The sequence below is a fragment of the Mytilus galloprovincialis genome, chromosome 8 (assembly GCF_965363235.1).
Source record: "Mytilus galloprovincialis chromosome 8, xbMytGall1.hap1.1, whole genome shotgun sequence".
NCBI classification, from domain to species: domain Eukaryota; kingdom Metazoa; phylum Mollusca; class Bivalvia; order Mytilida; family Mytilidae; genus Mytilus; species Mytilus galloprovincialis.
This window is the reverse complement of record NC_134845.1, coordinates 46,297,673-46,317,136: the sequence shown is the minus strand read 5'-3', so window position 1 is coordinate 46,317,136 and position 19,464 is coordinate 46,297,673. Positions and strand designations below refer to the sequence as shown.

General features: G+C 32.4%; 1 protein-coding gene across 3 annotated transcripts; it reads left to right on the top strand.

Annotated features, from left to right (window-relative positions):
- Nucleotides 1-419: 419 nt before the first annotated feature.
- Nucleotides 420-17,808, top strand: LOC143042048 (proton channel OtopLc-like). 3 transcript variants are annotated; one of them, XM_076214289.1, is made up of 8 exons: nt 420-606; nt 2,499-2,539; nt 3,798-4,053; nt 12,634-12,754; nt 13,280-13,628; nt 14,181-14,341; nt 15,125-15,272; nt 15,963-17,808. In XM_076214289.1, the coding sequence occupies exons 3-8, from the start codon at nt 3,836-3,838 to the stop codon at nt 16,847-16,849; spliced, it is 1,884 nt and encodes a 627-aa protein (XP_076070404.1). In that variant the 5' UTR covers nt 420-606; nt 2,499-2,539; nt 3,798-3,835; the 3' UTR covers nt 16,850-17,808. The 3 variants fall into 3 exon arrangements, with proteins under 3 accessions (XP_076070404.1, XP_076070406.1, XP_076070407.1); XM_076214291.1 differs by lacking the exons at nt 420-606; nt 2,499-2,539 and adding an exon at nt 2,895-2,911; XM_076214292.1 differs by lacking the exons at nt 420-606; nt 2,499-2,539; nt 3,798-4,053 and adding an exon at nt 11,641-11,807.
- Nucleotides 17,809-19,464: the final 1,656 nt, after the last annotated feature.

Below are 19,464 nucleotides of genomic sequence, written 5' to 3'. Positions count from 1 at the left end.
CTTTTTACTAGCTGTCGGTACTTGCGACAATCTTAGATCTGTAGTTATTGTCTGTTTGTTGTTCGGATGTACAAGTATTCCTAGCCATGACGTCCACTCTGTGTGTTGTAAGGTCTTTCTCCTACGTGATAAAAGTAAATATGAAATAAATATGCATTTACTGTAGTCTTAGTATCTTTGAACCGTATAATGTCTTCATATTCATTGTCGATTTCATTCGGTGTTTAAAAAAACCCAGCAATTAATAAAAAGATAATGATATTTTGTTGTATTATTTTCTATTCTTTAAAGCAAATCAAAACAAACAAATTTATTAATAGCATGCACGTGCCATCCAGATTAAGTTATATAGCATTTAATTTTTATTATTACTATATTTTCATCATTTGGTATAAATTACAAGCGTGTTTAAAGTGCTATCATCTTAATAGAAATCTGGCTTTTAGTTGTCAGGATACGAGTCATCACCACAGACAAGAGTTAATAGCTTTAAGAACCAATCTGATACCTACACAGTAAACAAAGAATCCTCTGTTTTATCAAGTTGTAGAAAAACCATTAAATTTAACAGATAGGATATTTAGTGAAGACTTTGCACATCTTAGGGTAAGTTGATTTTTTTTAGTGTTGAAATATTTGATTACGTTTAATTTTGTTTTAACTTTTACATATTTAAATTAGCGTTACAACCTTGTAAACAGAATTCTAAAAATACAAAAATGGCATGCAACGGGTGTTTCCTCATTGTATACACCATTACCATCACAATTGTTTTTGTTTTGTTTATGTTTGAAACTTGTATCAGTCTAGTCCAAATAATTATGACGTCTTGAAAGGCTATTATATTTTTTTTCTTTGACGCCTTACATCAACGTAAGGCGTCAAAGAAAAAAAATTATAATAGCCTTTCAAGACGTCATAATTATTTGGACTAGTATCAGTCCTAATACTGTTGATTAATACGTGCATTGTCAACGTTTATGATATAAAATGCAATGCTAAAATTGCCAAGGTGCTGAATTTGTTTACATCTTCTTATATATTGGAAATTATCATTAAGCTGTAAATGTGACAAAAATGTTGAAGATGAAAGGTTTAGATCTCACAACAGATGTGATGCCAAGGTGGGAATTACATGTAACCAACCCTGTGTTGAATTCGCGACATACCTCCTTAATTGATCATAAAACCATATGTTGTTAACTTAAATGTCTATATAATTATCATCATAAACCGTGTAAAACGATGGTTCTGATACAATGCAACCGATATTATAAAAAGTTAATCTTTTGTTTATTAGTATCAAACTGAATATGTAGCATCTTGCATCAATATTTTAATTTTCGAAGCTGTTTTGGCGCCATGTTGTTTTATCTGGAGATAGAAAATAGCTGTTAGCTGGTTGTAAAATAAATCGGTTCAAATGGTGCAAACAGCGTGTGAGATGCGGCAAGATTATCACAAGCTTTACACTCTTTTGAAAAAATACACGTAAAAAAGGTTTACTCGTCAGGTGCGGGTCACTTGGAAACTTAAGGAATCTTTATGAACATCTGCTTGTTAATCGCTTCGAATATCTTCTTTTAAAAATATCATTAGCAATGAAAAATTTTCAGAAGATTATCATCTTTCGCTGCATGACAAAACTACGAATGGCTGATTAGGGTGAGAGGAAACGAGCATAAAAATAATTGGCTGTAAGATCTGTTATGTGTAAACCATCGCGTCCGAGCAGCATCACCTGTTCCCAGGGGAAATCTTTGAAAACGTTTACTCTAAACTAAAGTGCCAAAGTTGCCATTGTTTACTACTATCCTCGTCTATGTTTTGTTCAAGACATTCATTAATTTTGATGACAAGTTCTCACTTATGCTTATCGGGTTCAGATTGTTGAAACACGAGTTTTAATACAAAACATAAATGGAGCGCGCGGATTTCATTTAGAAAGCATTCGCTTATAAGTTATAGAAATCCATCTTTTGAAGGGGTCGACGATGAGTTTTAAAACAAAGAAAGCAGCCAATAACCTACTTTCAAAATTAGACTTTACAAAAAAGACAATGGTCATGCATAACAGCTACTAAGCAGATTCTCACGGGGGGGTCTCAACATGGGATTTTGGGTACAGGTGTGCAGCTGGGATTTTAAAAACACCCCCCATTCATATATTGAATAATTGTGAAATCCCTACCTATACATATATTTCACAGCGAAATCATAACCCATTCATATATTTATCACCCATTGATGTATCACAATCGGTCAATTACTACCTATTGATATATTTCCTCGGTAAAATTGCACCCCATTGATATATTTGACGGATCAAAAAAGGGACCCATTCCAGCGGCACATATGTATATACCTTTATATAGGAAGAGACCCCCCCCCCCCCCCCCCGTGCAGATTCTCTTCAATAATAAGACAGTTACTTAACCCCTAGAGGATCAACTAATTTTAAAGACATCTCCTTAACTCCAAAACCTTTATCTTTTCAGGTATATATACTGATATCGATAATAAATAGTTTAAAATGGCGGTAAGTTTAGTTTTAAAAAAAAGTTCACATTGCTGTTTTAAAAAGTGTTTTGTGATTGGACTTAGCTTATTTACCAACTCTTAGTATACAAAACAATTAAAAATGCATCAGTATAGGTCATTTTCATAATTATTATGCACATACACAAATGAATTGATATACACATTACAAATGGCTGCAAGATGACCGGGAAACAATTTGACCATGACGGATTTTTACACATTTGATGCGGTCAGTGTTTAATCAGCAATTCTGTATAGCATGACTTCGATTCAGTTCTGATAATGATATATCTTCTACCATTAATTGAGATAAGCGCGGTGAGTGGCTTTGTTTTGGAATTATACCAACTTCAAATTCAAAATTTAACTGGTAAGAATATGTCTGCAACAACAAAATTTTGAGTAGGTCATTTCAAAATATGTAATGTTCATTGGGTTTGGCATGCATTGTAGAAAATTTTGTTCCGAATGTAGAACAAAGTGTTAAAGTGCAAAACAAGTATTTTCCTACGAGTATAAAAATTCACCATTCTTTTCAATCTGTTGAGCGTTCGCCAATATTTGAATATTTCAAAGATGCTTCCAAACTCGTAAAAAATAGAACAGTGGTTATATACGATCTATACTTATCTTTGTCTGAACGGAAATCTAGTGTAAAACAGTTGATTGTGTGCCAGATTTTAAAAATAATATGATCATAGCTATTTATTTAAAAATAAAAAAACGTCTAATAGATAGTAGCAAAATCAGTGAAATTATAAAATAATAGTAATTCAGACAAATGTTAGAATAAAGATAAATTATCAAAGATTTATGATTATTAAGCCATTTATTTTAAGCTTACCATGTAACTTAAAGCTTATTACTGTAATGTAAGAAGTCACGTGTGAAAATTGCTATCTATCAGATTCATAAGGAATACACATCTTGATAATCAGTATCCTTGAAGATATCTATTAGTCGATCAGTACATCATTACCGACAGTTGTGGTAATCCGCAAAGTCCTAAAACAGATCTGTGTGAAAACAACCTGATAAAAACTTTAGTTTTAAAATCTATTAATTGCTGGTGATGGTTTTACTGCATATTTTTCTTAAGGATATTTAGAACAGATGTTTCACGGCAAAAAGATTTTTCTTGACGGATCTTAGAACATATGGAAAGAAGTAAAACCATCGTAAATCCATGTCCTTTCATCTGTCTTTCATTAATTATCAGAAAGTGAGATTTACGAGTTTTGTATTTTGTTCAATAGCTGGCCATTAGAAGCGATAATTGTAATTCCGGCAAGAGATGCGTCGTTCAGGGGTTTACATTGTAAATGAACCAAAGCAAGAAGATTCTGAAGCTCTTACTGCAGGAAACGGAAGTCCGGATCACGTGTTTTTAAATAAAATGGAAGAAGGAGACGATGTCCAAAATGTACTTACTGAAGAGGAAACACTACCTGCAGAAACTTCCACTCCTAAAAAGAAGAAAGAGAAAAAGAGGAGATTACCTTCAGTATACAGGTATGCATGAGCACAATGGTTACTAATGTAGATGACACCTTAGTTTCTTTGTATTTAATCATACATCCTTTCTTTCAATTAGTGCATTTATAGGAGTTTGAAATCTTAGCAATAAAGGTGTATAAATATGCCCATAGTAATACATCTATGATATGCCAAACTCGACTATCACAGTAAAGCTGGCTCTACAACTTTATTTCTAAGATATAACAAACTCCTTTGAATAGTGACAGGTTGGAGCATTCCTTGGGTAAAAAGAGGATAAACAAAATGGTTTTTAAAAGCCAAGAAAGTGCTTTAGACGCACGAAACATATATATGTATCGTTTTAAACTCATTCAAAACTTTCTGTTGTTCAATATAGATAACAGATTGAAATTCAATGACAATTGGCTCATGATTTTACTCACAAAACTTTAAGAGCAGAAAAAGTTAGCTTTATTTTTTAAATTGTATAGTTAAAAACGTTATATGATTTAACTGTCGAATCAAAACTAAACTTCTACAATATTTTCAAAATGACAAAGCCAATTAATGAAACTATTATTGCTAATAACATATACGTAATATTCTGAAGAATACTATAAGTAATACAGACATATATAATATTTACTAGTATGTTTACATACGTGTTTACATAATTAAAGTATCTGATGGTGCTGATGATATCCAATTAACTTGCAATTAACGATGTAGATTGTACACATAAGAAGAACACTTATCATACAGATGATACACCCAACACGCTTTAGTACTGTCTATTTTGGTTATTTTGACAGCTCTTTTGTGAATAATTGTAAAGGAAAGACATACTTTATGGTTTTTATACTGAAATTTAAAGCATTTATTATCTTTCTACGACATGTTTTTATCATTCTCAATTAATCTTATTTTCTCACGGCGCAGTGTACGAGTGTGATAGGGTTGTAAGAATTATATAAAAACAAGTTGCTTGCTTTAAAAAAAGAAAAGCAATACATGAACCTAAGACCGCTGACTGCCGGGTCACCAAAAGATTGTTGCTGAATTTGTGTTTGCTTTTGTATTGAAATAATTGACTGTGAATAGAAGAAGCCAGTTGAAAGTATATATTTACAGCTTCTATTTGAATGGGCCGATTTCAATAGTCATTTTAAAGCTCGACTATTCTATTTATTACTTGGGAATGTACATAATTTTTCCAATTATAATCCTTTGGCAAATTCTCATTTCTACTAACCGGATGTCTTATGCAAATTACACAAACCTATCGCAATATAAATTTATTCACTCCGTTTGCTTTCTAATCTGGAATTCTGGATGCATTTATTTTATCTATCATATCTTTATATTTTGTTTCCTACATGAATGCCTAAATATACCCAACTCGTATTTGAAGCTGTCTTTACTCATGGTAGATGTTTTATGGGGTGAAACCTGTGGCATGCAATTGATTCGGACCACTTATGAAGAGACTTATTTTTGGTCTCATAAAACATCTCAAATTTTAAGGATTTCCTAATTCTACTTAAATCAATTCAAACATTATACAGGGAAACTTAGTTTTGCCGAAGAATTTTTTAATTCAGAAGTTTATGAATACCTGTATACACTTTCAAAATAACCAATTTATATAAAAAGGTATGTAGATATAAAAAGATACCAGAATTAAAATGATGTACGCAAGACACGAGTTAAGTCTACAAAAAAAAGCATCAGTGACGCTCGAATGAAAAAAGTTAAAAGGCTAAATACATAACAAACTTAAAGAATCTATAATTCCTTGGGTAGACAATCCTTATAGCTTTTCGAAAATGTCTAAGTTTATAATAGGACAGTGACTCAAAAAAGAAACAAAAGAGAAACAACTCGAGGTCAGAATACCGTTAGTAATGATGATCATGCTTGAAAGTCACATGTAAATCTCTTTCTGCCGTGTCCTGAATTTAGATAACAAAAACGAAAATAAGCTTTCACCAGTGAATTTAATAGTTTTGCATGCAAGTATAGTATAGTATTTTAGCGCACAAAATAGTAAATAGAAAGCATCTCGCTGATACTCAGGAAAAGAATACGCATTTGCGTCATCACATATCTTAATATAATAGTTAAATTCGAATTGACATTTTATCCGGAATTTTTGAGAACGCAAAACGATAGTGTGCTTTTGAAATGTGATCTCATGATAATGTGAATGAAACAAGACGTGTAGGATAGTTGGTCAACACATTGAATACAATTTTCAAAACCGTACCATAGTAAAAAATATGTAGATGCTATAAGGTTAAACTATTTAAACAAACAAACAAAAATTGAATCAAAATTTTATAATAAACTAATGTTCCTGTTAGTATTTCTTTTTCAAATTCTTTTGAATATATATATAATATCAATAAACACGAACGTCAAGTATTTACGGATGGACATTGTATTTATCGAATGAATCTATTTCTAAATTATTACATTCCACTATGTGAATATATTACTATACAAAATATAAGCAAAAACTACTAAATCCATACTAAAATAGTATAAAATAATCAACATTATGGTTGTAATTAAATTTTGTTGTGAATATTGTAAATTATTTTTACGGTTGTTGTGAGCTGCAAGGATTTGAAATAATGCTTTATGAATTGAGAACACACAAGTTTAAAATCTATATATTTGATAAATTCATCTTACTTTCCGTTTTATGAATATATTACAATACAAAAAAATAAAAATTATTACTAATCAAACCTAAATACTAAAACGTAGAAATATAATAATTATTGTTTGTAAACATTTTTTTTTTGTAGGATGCAAGAATTTATTTAGATTTAATTTTTATGTTTCCTTTACAAATGAATATTTAAAAATACCAAAGCAGAGTATCTAATTGTCATATATATAAAATTCCTTAATTGCAGCTCTAAAAATATTCTGATTTCAATCATTGTTAGTTTCTTCAGAAACATAAATACAGTATATATTTGGTATATATTTCTTTCGTTCCGATTGAATTAAATACGTTTGATAAGAATATTATTTTTCTGTTTTCCGATCTAATATTATTAGTTTAACCAGAATGTTCTCCATGTAAGTCTATAATGAAATACACAGTCAGTATCCCGTGGTTAAATCTTCAAACATAATTAGTTTACATGTTATCGAGGCAACGTTATAATTGACCCAGATACACACAGTGTACAGTGGTCGTTTTAAAACAATAATTGCGTCGTCAAGGGCCATCAAGTGAGCATATCAAAGCCGTGGATAACATACTGTTTAGACCTGTATCAATGACCGAAAACTTTCGAGACGTTCCGAGAATTTTATACTGACTTCCGGCCGAGAGATATCGAGTGGCCCATAGACACATCCAAAACTCGCCAATATATAAGCATGAACCCCTCAGGGGGTTCATGCAAAAAATCCCCAGTAAGCAGAGCATAGTTTCCATACGCTGACTATACGGTATTGGTATTACTTATTGTGGAAGGCTACACGGTGACCTAGCATTGTTAACTTCTGTGTCAGTTGGTCCCTGATTGTCTCATTGATTATCCTACCATATCTTCTGACTGTTTATATGAGAAAATCACTGACTGCTTATATCTATATAGAATGGTGGACGCAGAAAGCGGCTGCAATGCATTGTCTCTATATTTGTTCTGGCCTCAGTGTTTAAGAGTTTTATAACTTGTGGAATTGTTAGACCATGATACCGACATGCTTGTTTACAGGTGTTACGTGTTCCTTACTAGATACCGTAGGTTGTAGATTTTATCTCAATTATATAATGGATATGCAACATTCAAAACATGCCAAAAGCTATACATTTCAATTGTATACAATCATCAAGGCTTTTTATCTAATTTTTTTCAAGACAGTTTCTTTGTGTTTGCAGTTTAAATGGAAAAACTACAAATGCATTCTATTCTTAATTACATACTCATCTCATGTTCATATATAAACTGAGAAGTACCTCTTTTTGAAGGGAAAATATTGAAATGACATTTATTCGAGTATAAAATATTCAATATAGAAAAGAAGATGTGGTATGACTGCCAATGAGACAACTATCCGTCATATTTCAAATGACGTGAATATAAGTTAAAATAGGCAACCGTACGACCTTCAACAATGAGTAAAACATATATCTTATAGTTAGCTAGTTCGCTTGTGACATGATGGCGAAATAAAAATGTATATGGGATGGTGGTGTGAGTTTTGTGAAAACATTATGTGCGGGTATTTTGCCGCGGTCTGTCATACATGCATATATATTATGTAGGAATGTTTACATTCCAGGAACATGTGCTACTAGTATTCAACAGCGATTTGTTATAATATGCCCAATAACATTTATAATGAACCATAGCAAAGAATGGAATGTGCATGAAGAGGAATTTAATAATACTGCAGTATACATGCTACATGTAAAAAATTTCAAGCATTAGTTCAATGTATTGTATAAAGTTTCTTATCCTTATAGAGATTATTCTTTTAACCATGAATTAAGAAGCATTCTGTTAGTCTGTCCTTTGATAAAGTAAAATATCTTCTTTAATAAGCCCAATGAATAATATCTGCATCTAATTGAGGCTATTTAATTATTATCATTAGTGGGAAATCACGAGTAAAATTTATTTAGGCCAAGCAAGAAGGTATATTAGTTATACTTCCATGATTTATCGTAAAATTATAGTTACTAAAATGGTAGGTAGGCAGTTAAAAATAATACCACCGGATACTCTAAAGTCTGTATTCATGTATTTGAAAAGCTTCATAAAAGTGTGATTGAAAGAGTAAGGAATCCTCCACACACATTTTTCTTGGGGGTCAAATCGAAGTCCGTACGTGTTACTGATTAGGAATCCCACGAAATAATGATCAGTCTGTACTTTATGACGACATGCAGTTGGCTCCTCTATAAATATACAATACTATGGTAGTATCGTTAGCTCTCTCATTTGTATATAATAAATCTGGAATGTCTAAGTTTGTTGATATTTAACTTATCTTTGATTGAAACAAACTGGTCTGATACTGTTATATTTATTCAAAGAAAAATGCCAGGAATTCCATGTTAACAGAATTATTTACTGTCTGTCCAGGGAATTTGGGAGATAGCTTGATATGTCATTCTGACACTATAGAACATTGTCCGATTAATCTGTATAATACAAAGTTACAAGATACCAAAACTAATTTGATTCAGCATATGAGAGTATTTGGATAATGTCTCAACTGTGGTGCTTGAAGTATACGTGAATGTTCAAAGAAATAGACTAAAACTTACACTTGCTACATGTCCCTTCCTAATTTTTATTTTTTTTATTTCAATTTTGCCCCTTTAATAATTTTACTGTTATAACTCATTAACTAGGAGATTACAATTATACTGACATCTGCAGGAGGAAGCCTTTCTCCAAGGGCAATCAGTAGACTGGCACTTATCAGTAAACATATAAATTAGTAAGAAAATAATAGAAAGGGAATTGTAGCAAGTCTAACTAAAACTATAAAGCCCGGTTGTGACATTCAAATTAACTTCGTCAACTTTTTCTTTGACCCGATAGACTTATTCCAAGTCATCTCTTGTCAACATGGTCAATACCAAATAATTTTCATCAAAAACTTGGTCAATAAAAAACTACTGTGATTGGATGATTTCCGCCAAGTCCATGTTTCTAGAAAAATTGGATGAGATTAGATTCCATTCAAGTCTGTGTTTTAAACAATTCTTTAAACGGTTGTCAATTTAAAAAAAATCCTAACTTTGACCAAGAAATCTTTGATACTGACAGAATGCCTTAACACTAAACAAAAAAGACATGAAGACTAGCTTAGGAGCACATGTGCAATGGAATTAATTTAGCTGGTAATTACATTAACGGTTCCAATATTACAGTAGATGCGCATTCGACAATTAAAGTCTTGTTGATTATGATTGAAGTCTAAATATTCAAAAATCCAAAACTGTATACTAACGTCTGAGAGCTTATAAATCTAAAAAGAACCAAACTCATTGCCAAACCTGGACTGTCCCACACTTCTTTACGTATAGGTGTTGATCATGTTGGAGTATTTTAAGTTCCCCATACCAGAGTGTTCAGCTTAGTTCATCGTGGTTCATTAGTAAAATGTATTTCAATTTATCCTAACATTCACAGTTTTTCACAGCATTGTGTATTATACATATTTGGCTCCTAAAATTATATCACGACTATTTTATAATCACCGAAATTTAACTACCTAAAAATAGCTTAACTGCAGTTTTAAAAGATTTCAGCATATAGAATTTTAATCGAAATTTTAATGTGGATTTTACTGTTTTGGTCATACGAAAGAAACTGGTATAATTTTAATTGTCAATTTCTAGTTTGGAGGAAATGTTGTTGAGACTGCTTATAAATAGGTTACCCCAAGTGTGTTTTTTTTTTTTTTTTCCTTTTTTTTTTATAGACTTAAATTTTCATTTTATCCATATTTTTGGTTTAGGGCCAACATGAAGACCGTCTCAGTGTGCGGGATTTTATCGCTGTGTTAAAGCCCCATTGGTGGCCTCCGGTTGTTTTTACTCTTTGGTCGGGTTGTTGTCTCTTTGACACATTCGCTATTTCCATTCTCTAATTTATTTCTTTGTGCTTCTTGGTTTGACTTACTTTTCCCTAAACCATTTCATATTTCTTCTGGTCTGATATTCTAACTTATAAATCGAAGACAAACTAAAAGAACCATGTCAAAAACGAAAAATTAATAACAACAGTCTCCAATACAAAACATAAAAGCTAAAAACGAAACAATAAGAAACACTACAAACACAAGAATGTTGTTATGTGAACAAAAAGAGAAATCATCCTTCCTGTCGTAAGGCTTTGAAATACAAGGATACAATAGGTTACCTCAAGGTGTGTTTTCATATATTCATGTATTTGAGGTGGACGTACATTTTCATACTTTTATCCTTTCTTTGTTCCTTTGGTTTGACTTACTTTTTGCAAAACATTTCGTCTGTGTTGTTTAAAGATACAAGTAATCTGAACCCTGTAGACGGAGAAACCACGGTAAACAATTAAATGAAAAGAAACAGACATGCATTTTTATATTTTACATGATGATGTTAAAAGAAACATTTATTATCAATTTTGAGAACAAGAACATTCCATTATATACTGTAAATGATTTTTAAAAAGAATGTGTTAATTGTCTATTGCAAGTAATAGGTATTGTCTCGTCGACATGATGTAAGAAGTCATATATCTAATTCTTTTTTCGATTGATGACGGCGTTGTTTTCTCAGTGTCATAATTGGCTTTTATTTGGAGGTTCTCTCATGAATTCTATTTCCCACAAGAGTAATTATATCAAAATGAATTATTTTACAAACCAGTGGGGATCTTTTCAGATGACTTGTGTAGAGATAGCTTGCAAGAGTTGACGCGTCTCCAATTAAGGGTACCGTGCCGATGTGTCATGCATGTTTGCTATCCCGTTTTGACCCCCACGATGAGGCAATGATTTTTATGATGGATTTTTGATGTAGGTACGGTAAACGATTTTATAGAGTACTTCTGCTTTCTCTCTTGAGATTTGTAGATGATCTTCTTTGTAAAGTTGTTTTGCGGTTAAGTATTTAACTATTGTGGGATGTGGAACATCTTCTAAAAGCATCGCGAAGTAGGTGAAAATTAATTACACGTGCAGATTTATTGGTTTTCATTACTTTATATTCAAGTAATATTCGTTGAAATGGACGTGAATAAACACTGGGAAGCAATTGCAAAGTAAGTCTTATAATAATATGGGTAGATTTACATAATATGTTTCTTCTTCACAACATCGTCGTCGTATTTAGTTTTACATCTTTAAAAAGAATGGTCGTAAGGTACATGGTGGGAAGGTACATGACTGTCCATAAAACAAAAGTGACGGAAGATATCAAATATGATATTCTGATTTATAAAACGAAGACAAACTGACAAAGCCATGTTAAAAAAGTCCAATGACAAACAACAGTCTACAATACAACGACATAAAAGCTAAAAAAAAACTGAACAACACGAAACACTTCAAAAACAAGTGTTTTGTATAAGGCGAACCAGAAGAGTAAGCGCCCTTCTGCACATATTGCGTTTGTCATAGTGCTCTGAAATACAAGCGAATAATAAGTATTGTAAAAGAAAAGTATTTATTATTGCTATACTGTATCTTGACGGTAGTTTGAATATCATGAACGACTTGTATAGTGGGGCGGCTTAGTACCGAAATTTGACGCAATCATGCAAATGGTGATACAAGCATAGGATTTGGCACAGACGTTCTTTAGGGTGTACTTTATATATTGTAACGGTATCACACCTAACATCAAGGACAAACGATCCCTAGCCCTGGAAACTCGATATGTATACATCGATAATTGAAAATGTCTTGAATACACATAAAAGGAGAAAATTATAACTTTAGACATACATGTATAGTGTTTTGTGTTAATTTTGTACTATGTTCTTGTGATAACATTTCTGTGGTTTCATTTCAAATTTATGCAAAGTAATGGTATTTATATTATACATGTTACAGGTGTGATGATATCAAAACTCTTCTTTTTTTTAGATCAGCACTTATCAAGCTTGTATGTGGAGTGTACGCCTTAATCATTATTGTGCTAGGACTTGTGTTTTCAATTGCTTCATCGTTAACAGCAGAAGAAAGGGTCCATAAATATTACCTTGAGGTAAGATTTAAGCAGCTTAGTACTTTGTATCAATGTAATGTGTGTATGGCACTACAGACGGGAATAACATTTGTAGTAGAACAATAATTTTTTAAGAAAAATAAATGTATATTGTAGGTAAAAGCTAGACAGCGTGTAAACATATCATTGAATATTTAGTGTTCTTTTAAAAATCAATCTTTATTTTCCCTGTCTTTTGTCCTACTTCGAAAATAAGTTGGAAGAGAAAAATAAACTCGTGTATGTTATGGAATATCCGTTTCACAATTGGTAACGGAAAATTTGCCTGCGCAACACGACGGGTGCCACATGTGCAGAATCTGCTTACCCTTCCGGAGCACCTGAGATCACCCCCAGTTTGTGTTGTGTTTTGTACATACTATTGTTTGTCTGTTGGTTTTTCTCTTTCTTTTTTAACCATGGCGTTGTCAGTTCGTTTTCGTTTTGTGAATTTGAAATCATGTCCCTCTGGTATCTTTTGTATGCAATGCTTCTGACATATATTATTGTTTATATATTTTACAGGTCTTCCTAGTGTACTTGTATGTTTTGTCCCTTGGAATAGTTATATATTTCCAACTGTTTCTGTTGAGTGGTATTAAAGTAAAAACAAATTACTTCGAACCTAACATACGGGTAACAGTCAAACAAGATGGCAGTGCCAATGTACATAAGTCGCCGACTGCTTCGCCTTACCCAGGACGAATTACAGAAAATAATCATGAAGACAAACCGTCGCTTACAGAAGACGTTGAAAGAAATGGGGACCAGTTGTCTGTGGGAAGTTATCACAGCCATTTCGAGATGCCACCAGTTGGAGGTGTTGCTCATGTCGGCGAAGGAATTAATTTCTATCTTCGCCTTGGTGCTTTAGGTAAAATTTGATAAATTAACATCTTAATTCCGTATCTTTTTGGGCATTTTATGCTTGATATCAAATTCCAACGTTATTGCAATTGGTCGAAAGTAATGCACTGTGACATTTCATTCCATATTCATTTCCTTGCAACATTCAAATGTATGACATTTTGCAATTTTCTCTTATTTCAATATCTTCAGTTATATATACACTATTTGTTCTCTCATGCAGCTCTTTAACTTAGTTCTTTATTTGGCCTTTTTAACTATGTTTGATTCGAGCCTCACTGGTGAGTCTTTTGTAGACGAAACGGGCATCTAGCGCAAATACAAAATGTCAATCCTAGTATACATGATGAGTTTATTTTCCTTTATGTTTCAGCGTTTGCTTTCGGAAGTGTGACCTTGGATGGTCTAAACATTCCCACCTATTTTATATTTCAGCGTTTGCTTTCGGAAGTGTGACCTTGAATGGTGTGAACATTGCCACCCATTTTATATTTCAGCGTTTGCTTTCGGAAGTGTAACCTTGGATGGTCTTAACATTGCCACCTATTTTATATTTCAGCGTTTGCCTTTGGAAGTGTAACCTTGGATGGTCTTAACATTGCCACCTATTTTGAAACCCAGATGACAGAAACCTGCGAGAGCCAAATTTTTATCTTGGTGTACGCACTCCACCTGTTATTTACATTCGTTCAGACATTTTTCTTGTTCAAGAACCACAAGGTATAAATATAATTGGGAAATTTGAACTGTTTGCAACTACCGTACGGGGGTGTTTATCGACCTTGGCTACAAATGAGGGTCTCGAACATCGGTTTAATAGACCTATTTGATTATAGCCATATCGCTTTATAGTTCATTGATTTAAACCATATCAATACAAGCATGAAATAATCAAGCATTTATAGAACAGAATAAAACAATGGCTATCATAAATAAGAATTATATAAGATATTTTTTTATTCAATGAAATAGAGATCAAACGAAACGAACAATCTGAAGACATCTTTTTAAAGTAAACAAATATTCATAAACACCATTTTGTACATGATCCAACCATCAGTCTAATTACATATAAAAGATATCTGGTTGAAGTATAAGGAGTTAAAAACAATACATGCATAAGAGTCCACGAGTTCACATTTCAGATTTACGATAAAACATGTAACAAAAGCTCTACCCAATTTTTTACAAATTTAACTGGTAGTCTTCAGAAAACAGAAGATTCATAACAAGTATATATGCCATGAAGAAAAAGACAACAACAAGAAATACATCCAAATATCTATGATCCATCACTGTATGGAATTTAGCAATGAGTGACACATCGTCTGCCACTATAACGAACAGATTAGTACGTTTGCCATGTCTTTTGTTTGTGCTTTGAACCATAGGAAACAAGTATTTTCGGATCGTATTCTTTTAAGTCATGTTTACTTTTTTTGGTAGTCTTTTATTGATAGGATTAGTAATTATTTTACTTTAGTTCCTGTTTTCTTATTTCAGCTTGTTATTGACAAGAGTAAACCAATTGTACGGTTTGGAATGATGCACCTAATGGCAACCAACATATGTGTTGTCATTGTTACTATCATTACGGAAACTGCCGAAGACTACCGATTCGATTCATTTGCTGCTCTGAATATAACTTCAGGTATTTGTCACAAGTCTCTTCTGATTAGTCAATTAAATTCTAAAGCCATTAAAACACAGTAATACTACGTCTTGCATATTTTCAAATATAAGGAAAAGCATGGAATACAAAATTCTTTTAGTTATATTGTTTTACACAAGCAGCACATTTTAGAGCTGGACATTTTTTCGGTTAAATAAGCATCTTGGATTTTTCTGCCATGTACACTTTTGAATTACAATTTTATTTCCATCCATCGGTTTTTAATGAGACCAACGTATCAGCATGGAACTGCATTTGTTTTGACATTGTCGGCGAAAAGGTTGGCTCAATTTACACTAGATTTGTTTCGTTTAAAAAATATCTTTCAGTATGTACTTATATTCACAATATCAAAGCTACATTTGTGTACTTTGGTGGTTCTCAGAATAGTTGGTTTATGATTGATATGATGTCAATCGTATCAACCCTCCAACAAATTAAAAAATTACCGAATAGGATTGTCATTATTTTGACCCTTTCGATGAAACAAATAAGGCTATACCTCCCAACGATAAATCCAAATAAGTAATGAAAAATGAGAAGATATGGTATGACTGCCAACGAGACAACACTACACGAAGCATAATCTTGTTTGTTTCATTTTGTTATTTCTATGACTGTATGGTTAAAACTGTTAACATGACATACATTTTAACGTTTTTCTTGTAGGTCTCGTAAAGAGTTGCTACGAGGAAGTCACACTTGCCAGATCAGCCTCTCCGTACTTGTTTCCTTGTACCATTATTTACAGTATAATTGCTGCCGGAATAATTTACCGTTTGTATCAGTATATTGGAAAACGAGTCAAACAAAGATGGCCGAGTCACACATCCTTGACTAGCTCTGTTCCTGCTGGTGCTACATCAATCGATTGTGAAAAAGCAAACAAGGGATTATTTCTTGGTATGCTAATCGCAGTTGTAACCTTAATTGCGATCGCCACGTTCTTTGTTTTCGAAAGTAGAATAAAGGACACGAGTACTGCCATTAAAATCCTTTTCACTACCGAAATAGTTCTCATGGTGATAACAAGTATTGGGATTATCTGGGGATATGTCCGTCTGGCCAAACTCAAATTTCTACAGAACATGTTCTTCTCTGTTGATTCAGTCCTTTTATTGGTGGCACTATCCGGGTCGTTCATTTACCTGTTCTTCACATTGATTTCGGTGTGTTCGATTACACAGTCGTTCGATTCTGTTGTTATTATCAACCTGGTAACAATAATACTATCGGTGTGTCAGATTACTGTTCAAACAGTTTTTATTCTTGATGGATTATGTCGCTGCTCAAAGAATGATGACCAGTGCGCAGCAAAACCTGGACGCGCTGTTGTGACATTTTTATTAATATGTAATCTCGCGCTCTGGTGTGTTAGCATGTTTGAAGTGAAGAAGACAAAAGTATTATGGTTCCATGATGAATTTTATGGAAAATTAGCATGGAATATCATTACACATCACTGCGTACCTACTCTAATTTTCTTCCGTTTCCATTCAGCTATCTGTCTCTCCAAAATCTGGTACAATGCTTATCAGAAAGAAAAGGCATCTTAGTTTAGCAGGTGGTAATGGCAACATTATACATAAATGGCATATAGCATTTTTATAATGCCAAGAGGCAGCATTATGATATTTCTTTACTGAACATTTTACTGGAGAAAAACGGGCAAATTAGAACTTCGGATATAAAACATTTTATACACTACTATCAATGCACGGACTTCTTTATTGACATTTGTTATTTTACATTTTATGATTATGAATACATTTCTTTGAACTTTCATTTGTACAGTATCAGTATTCAGGAAAAGAGACGATTTATCAATTTATTTTGACTTGAGACATTATTTCTCTTGCAATTGGTGCATGGATATTTTTGATGGATTTACACGAAAGCAAACTGTGCCTTGTTTTCTTCATCTAAGAAAACTTGAGGAAACAGCACATGTTTTTCGTATTGGTGCATGTATCTTTCGATGAATTTTTAAAATGAAAGTAAACTCCGTCTTGTTTACTTTATCCATCTGGGAAAACTATATTTATCAACTATTAACTGTAGATTTTGTATATATAGTGGACGTTGTTTTCATTATTTATTCGTATGTATACTGGCAAAAACTATCATGTGTGAAAGACGGAAAGGACAGAAGACATTTATATGATTGCAGTCATTTCTGTGGAATGAAAACATTCGTTAAAATGAGTTTTAATTGCTTTATAATAGAGTTCGATACATGTTTTGAATTTCATAACTAAATTATGCAAATTGAGAATGAGTGTTAACAAAGTTCCTAAATGATTAAATGTTTAATGAGCATGATGAGAACGTTTGTCGTTTGGATACCACCAACTTGTGTATGAATGTACTCTGTGCATTTACCTCAAATCATGTCAACTTTATAATAGTTTAGTTCCATTATAAATATGAATACCGGTATTAATTGTATTTTCATGTAGTTCATAATTTGTATTTTTATAACAATAGCTTAGAATAAATTATACATGTAGACACATTAATGCTTTTACATTTAGAAACAGTGAAACATTTAAACAAGAACAAAATGCGTTCACTCATGATCATTAGCCACGTGAAGACTATAATGAAAACTATTTTATATAGTGTAGTCTCTACAAATCGTATCAAATAGGGCAGAATTTTGTGTGAAAAAAGGTTGAAATGTTAAAATTGAGAATGGAAATGGGCAATGTGTCAAAGAGACAACAACTGAACATAGAACAGACAATTGATACTTTTGTCATCATTATGTACTCCACAAATCGTTTAGAGACGGCAATTTGATTTTCTGCGGGAAAGAGGGCATAGCATTTTGGATTACAGTCAAAATAGGAAATTAATAATCTTTTTCCAGACAAAAAAAAAATCGTTCCGACAAGCTATAAATGTGTTTAAATCGAAAATAATAAGACTGCCAAGCTACAGGGGAAATTAATATCCATCCGTTCGTGAAAAGATTCTCTTTTTCCAACTCCCTGGAAAAGAAAATCAAATTGTCTTCCCCTTCTCTGTATTGTCATCTTTAAGAAAAAATATACATTGAATTCCATTCGTCGATTCGTCAATTTTGCAAGCGTATTGTAACATTCTTAAAGCGATAATCAAGATTTGGAATTTGAAAAGGTGTTTTTTCTCTCTCCATAAAACCTGCAATGTTTCCTGCACGTGTTCGGTTTGACCTCACATCTGTAAGAGGTACCACACAAAGGTTTGGTGTAATTACAATTTACATTGTGGTGTCATCCATGTTATATTAAATTAGTTTTGTCAGCTTAGATGCATCAGTAATAATGATAACTTACACTAAGGAGTAATTACACAGTTTCTCGTGCTGTTGTAAGGTTAAGAGAGCACATTCAATTATCTATAGAAAATATCTTTTAAATTAACTGCTTAATGGAGGCAAAACCTGATTGATATATGATCGTGATTTGCTCATTTTGAATAATTTTTCATAGCTTTATGGCACTTGAAAGACATTAAGAGCTTGCAAGAATTTCAGCAATGGTGATAGCTTTAAAGAGATTCATAAATTCCTTATCTACAAAACGTAGCAGCTGTAAACATCTTTAAAGTTATATTCCCTTGTCGGTCATCAAGGAAATGCCTGTTACAAAAACTGATAAAAACAGGCAAATTTAGAGGAAGAAATATTATCTGGACAAGATAAGAGAGCAACTTTATCAAAAACTTCATGTTAATTATGTTAGCCATAAACTATATTTTCGACATAAAAATATTTATCAATATCATATTTAGCTGTTTATCTGTGTGTATCGCTGCCAACAGAGACTGACTACAGCATCAGTTTACAAGATTTTAATAAAAGATCTGACATGGTCGCGTGCTATGATTAATTAGAAGATAAATTTAAGCTTCTGTTTTACCAACACAAAATTCTCCATTTGTTAGTTGAACTAACAAACTTTGCAAGATGATACGATATATAACAATCTTTTAACTTTCTTTAAAACTTACAGATTGAACTGTTTTCATTTTATCTCAAGGGTAGCACAACCCAAAGATTTTTTTCAACCCCAACCAGACAACTTTAAATTGATGTACAATTTTTAAATACAACTCTAAATTCATTGATAAGGAACCAATAAAAAAAGAAAGATTTATCTTCCAATTGTTATGTTTTTGTCTATAA

Bases quoted from the DNA above. Each gene is read 5' to 3' on its own strand.
- LOC143042048 (XM_076214289.1), top strand. From the start codon at position 3,836: ATGCGTCGTTCAGGGGTTTACATTGTAAATGAACCAAAGCAAGAAGAT. The intron at 14,342-15,124 runs GTATAAATATAA...TTCTTATTTCAG, and splicing joins TCTTGTTCAAGAACCACAAG to CTTGTTATTGACAAGAGTAA. The intron at 15,273-15,962 runs GTATTTGTCACA...TTTTTCTTGTAG, and splicing joins TGCTCTGAATATAACTTCAG to GTCTCGTAAAGAGTTGCTAC.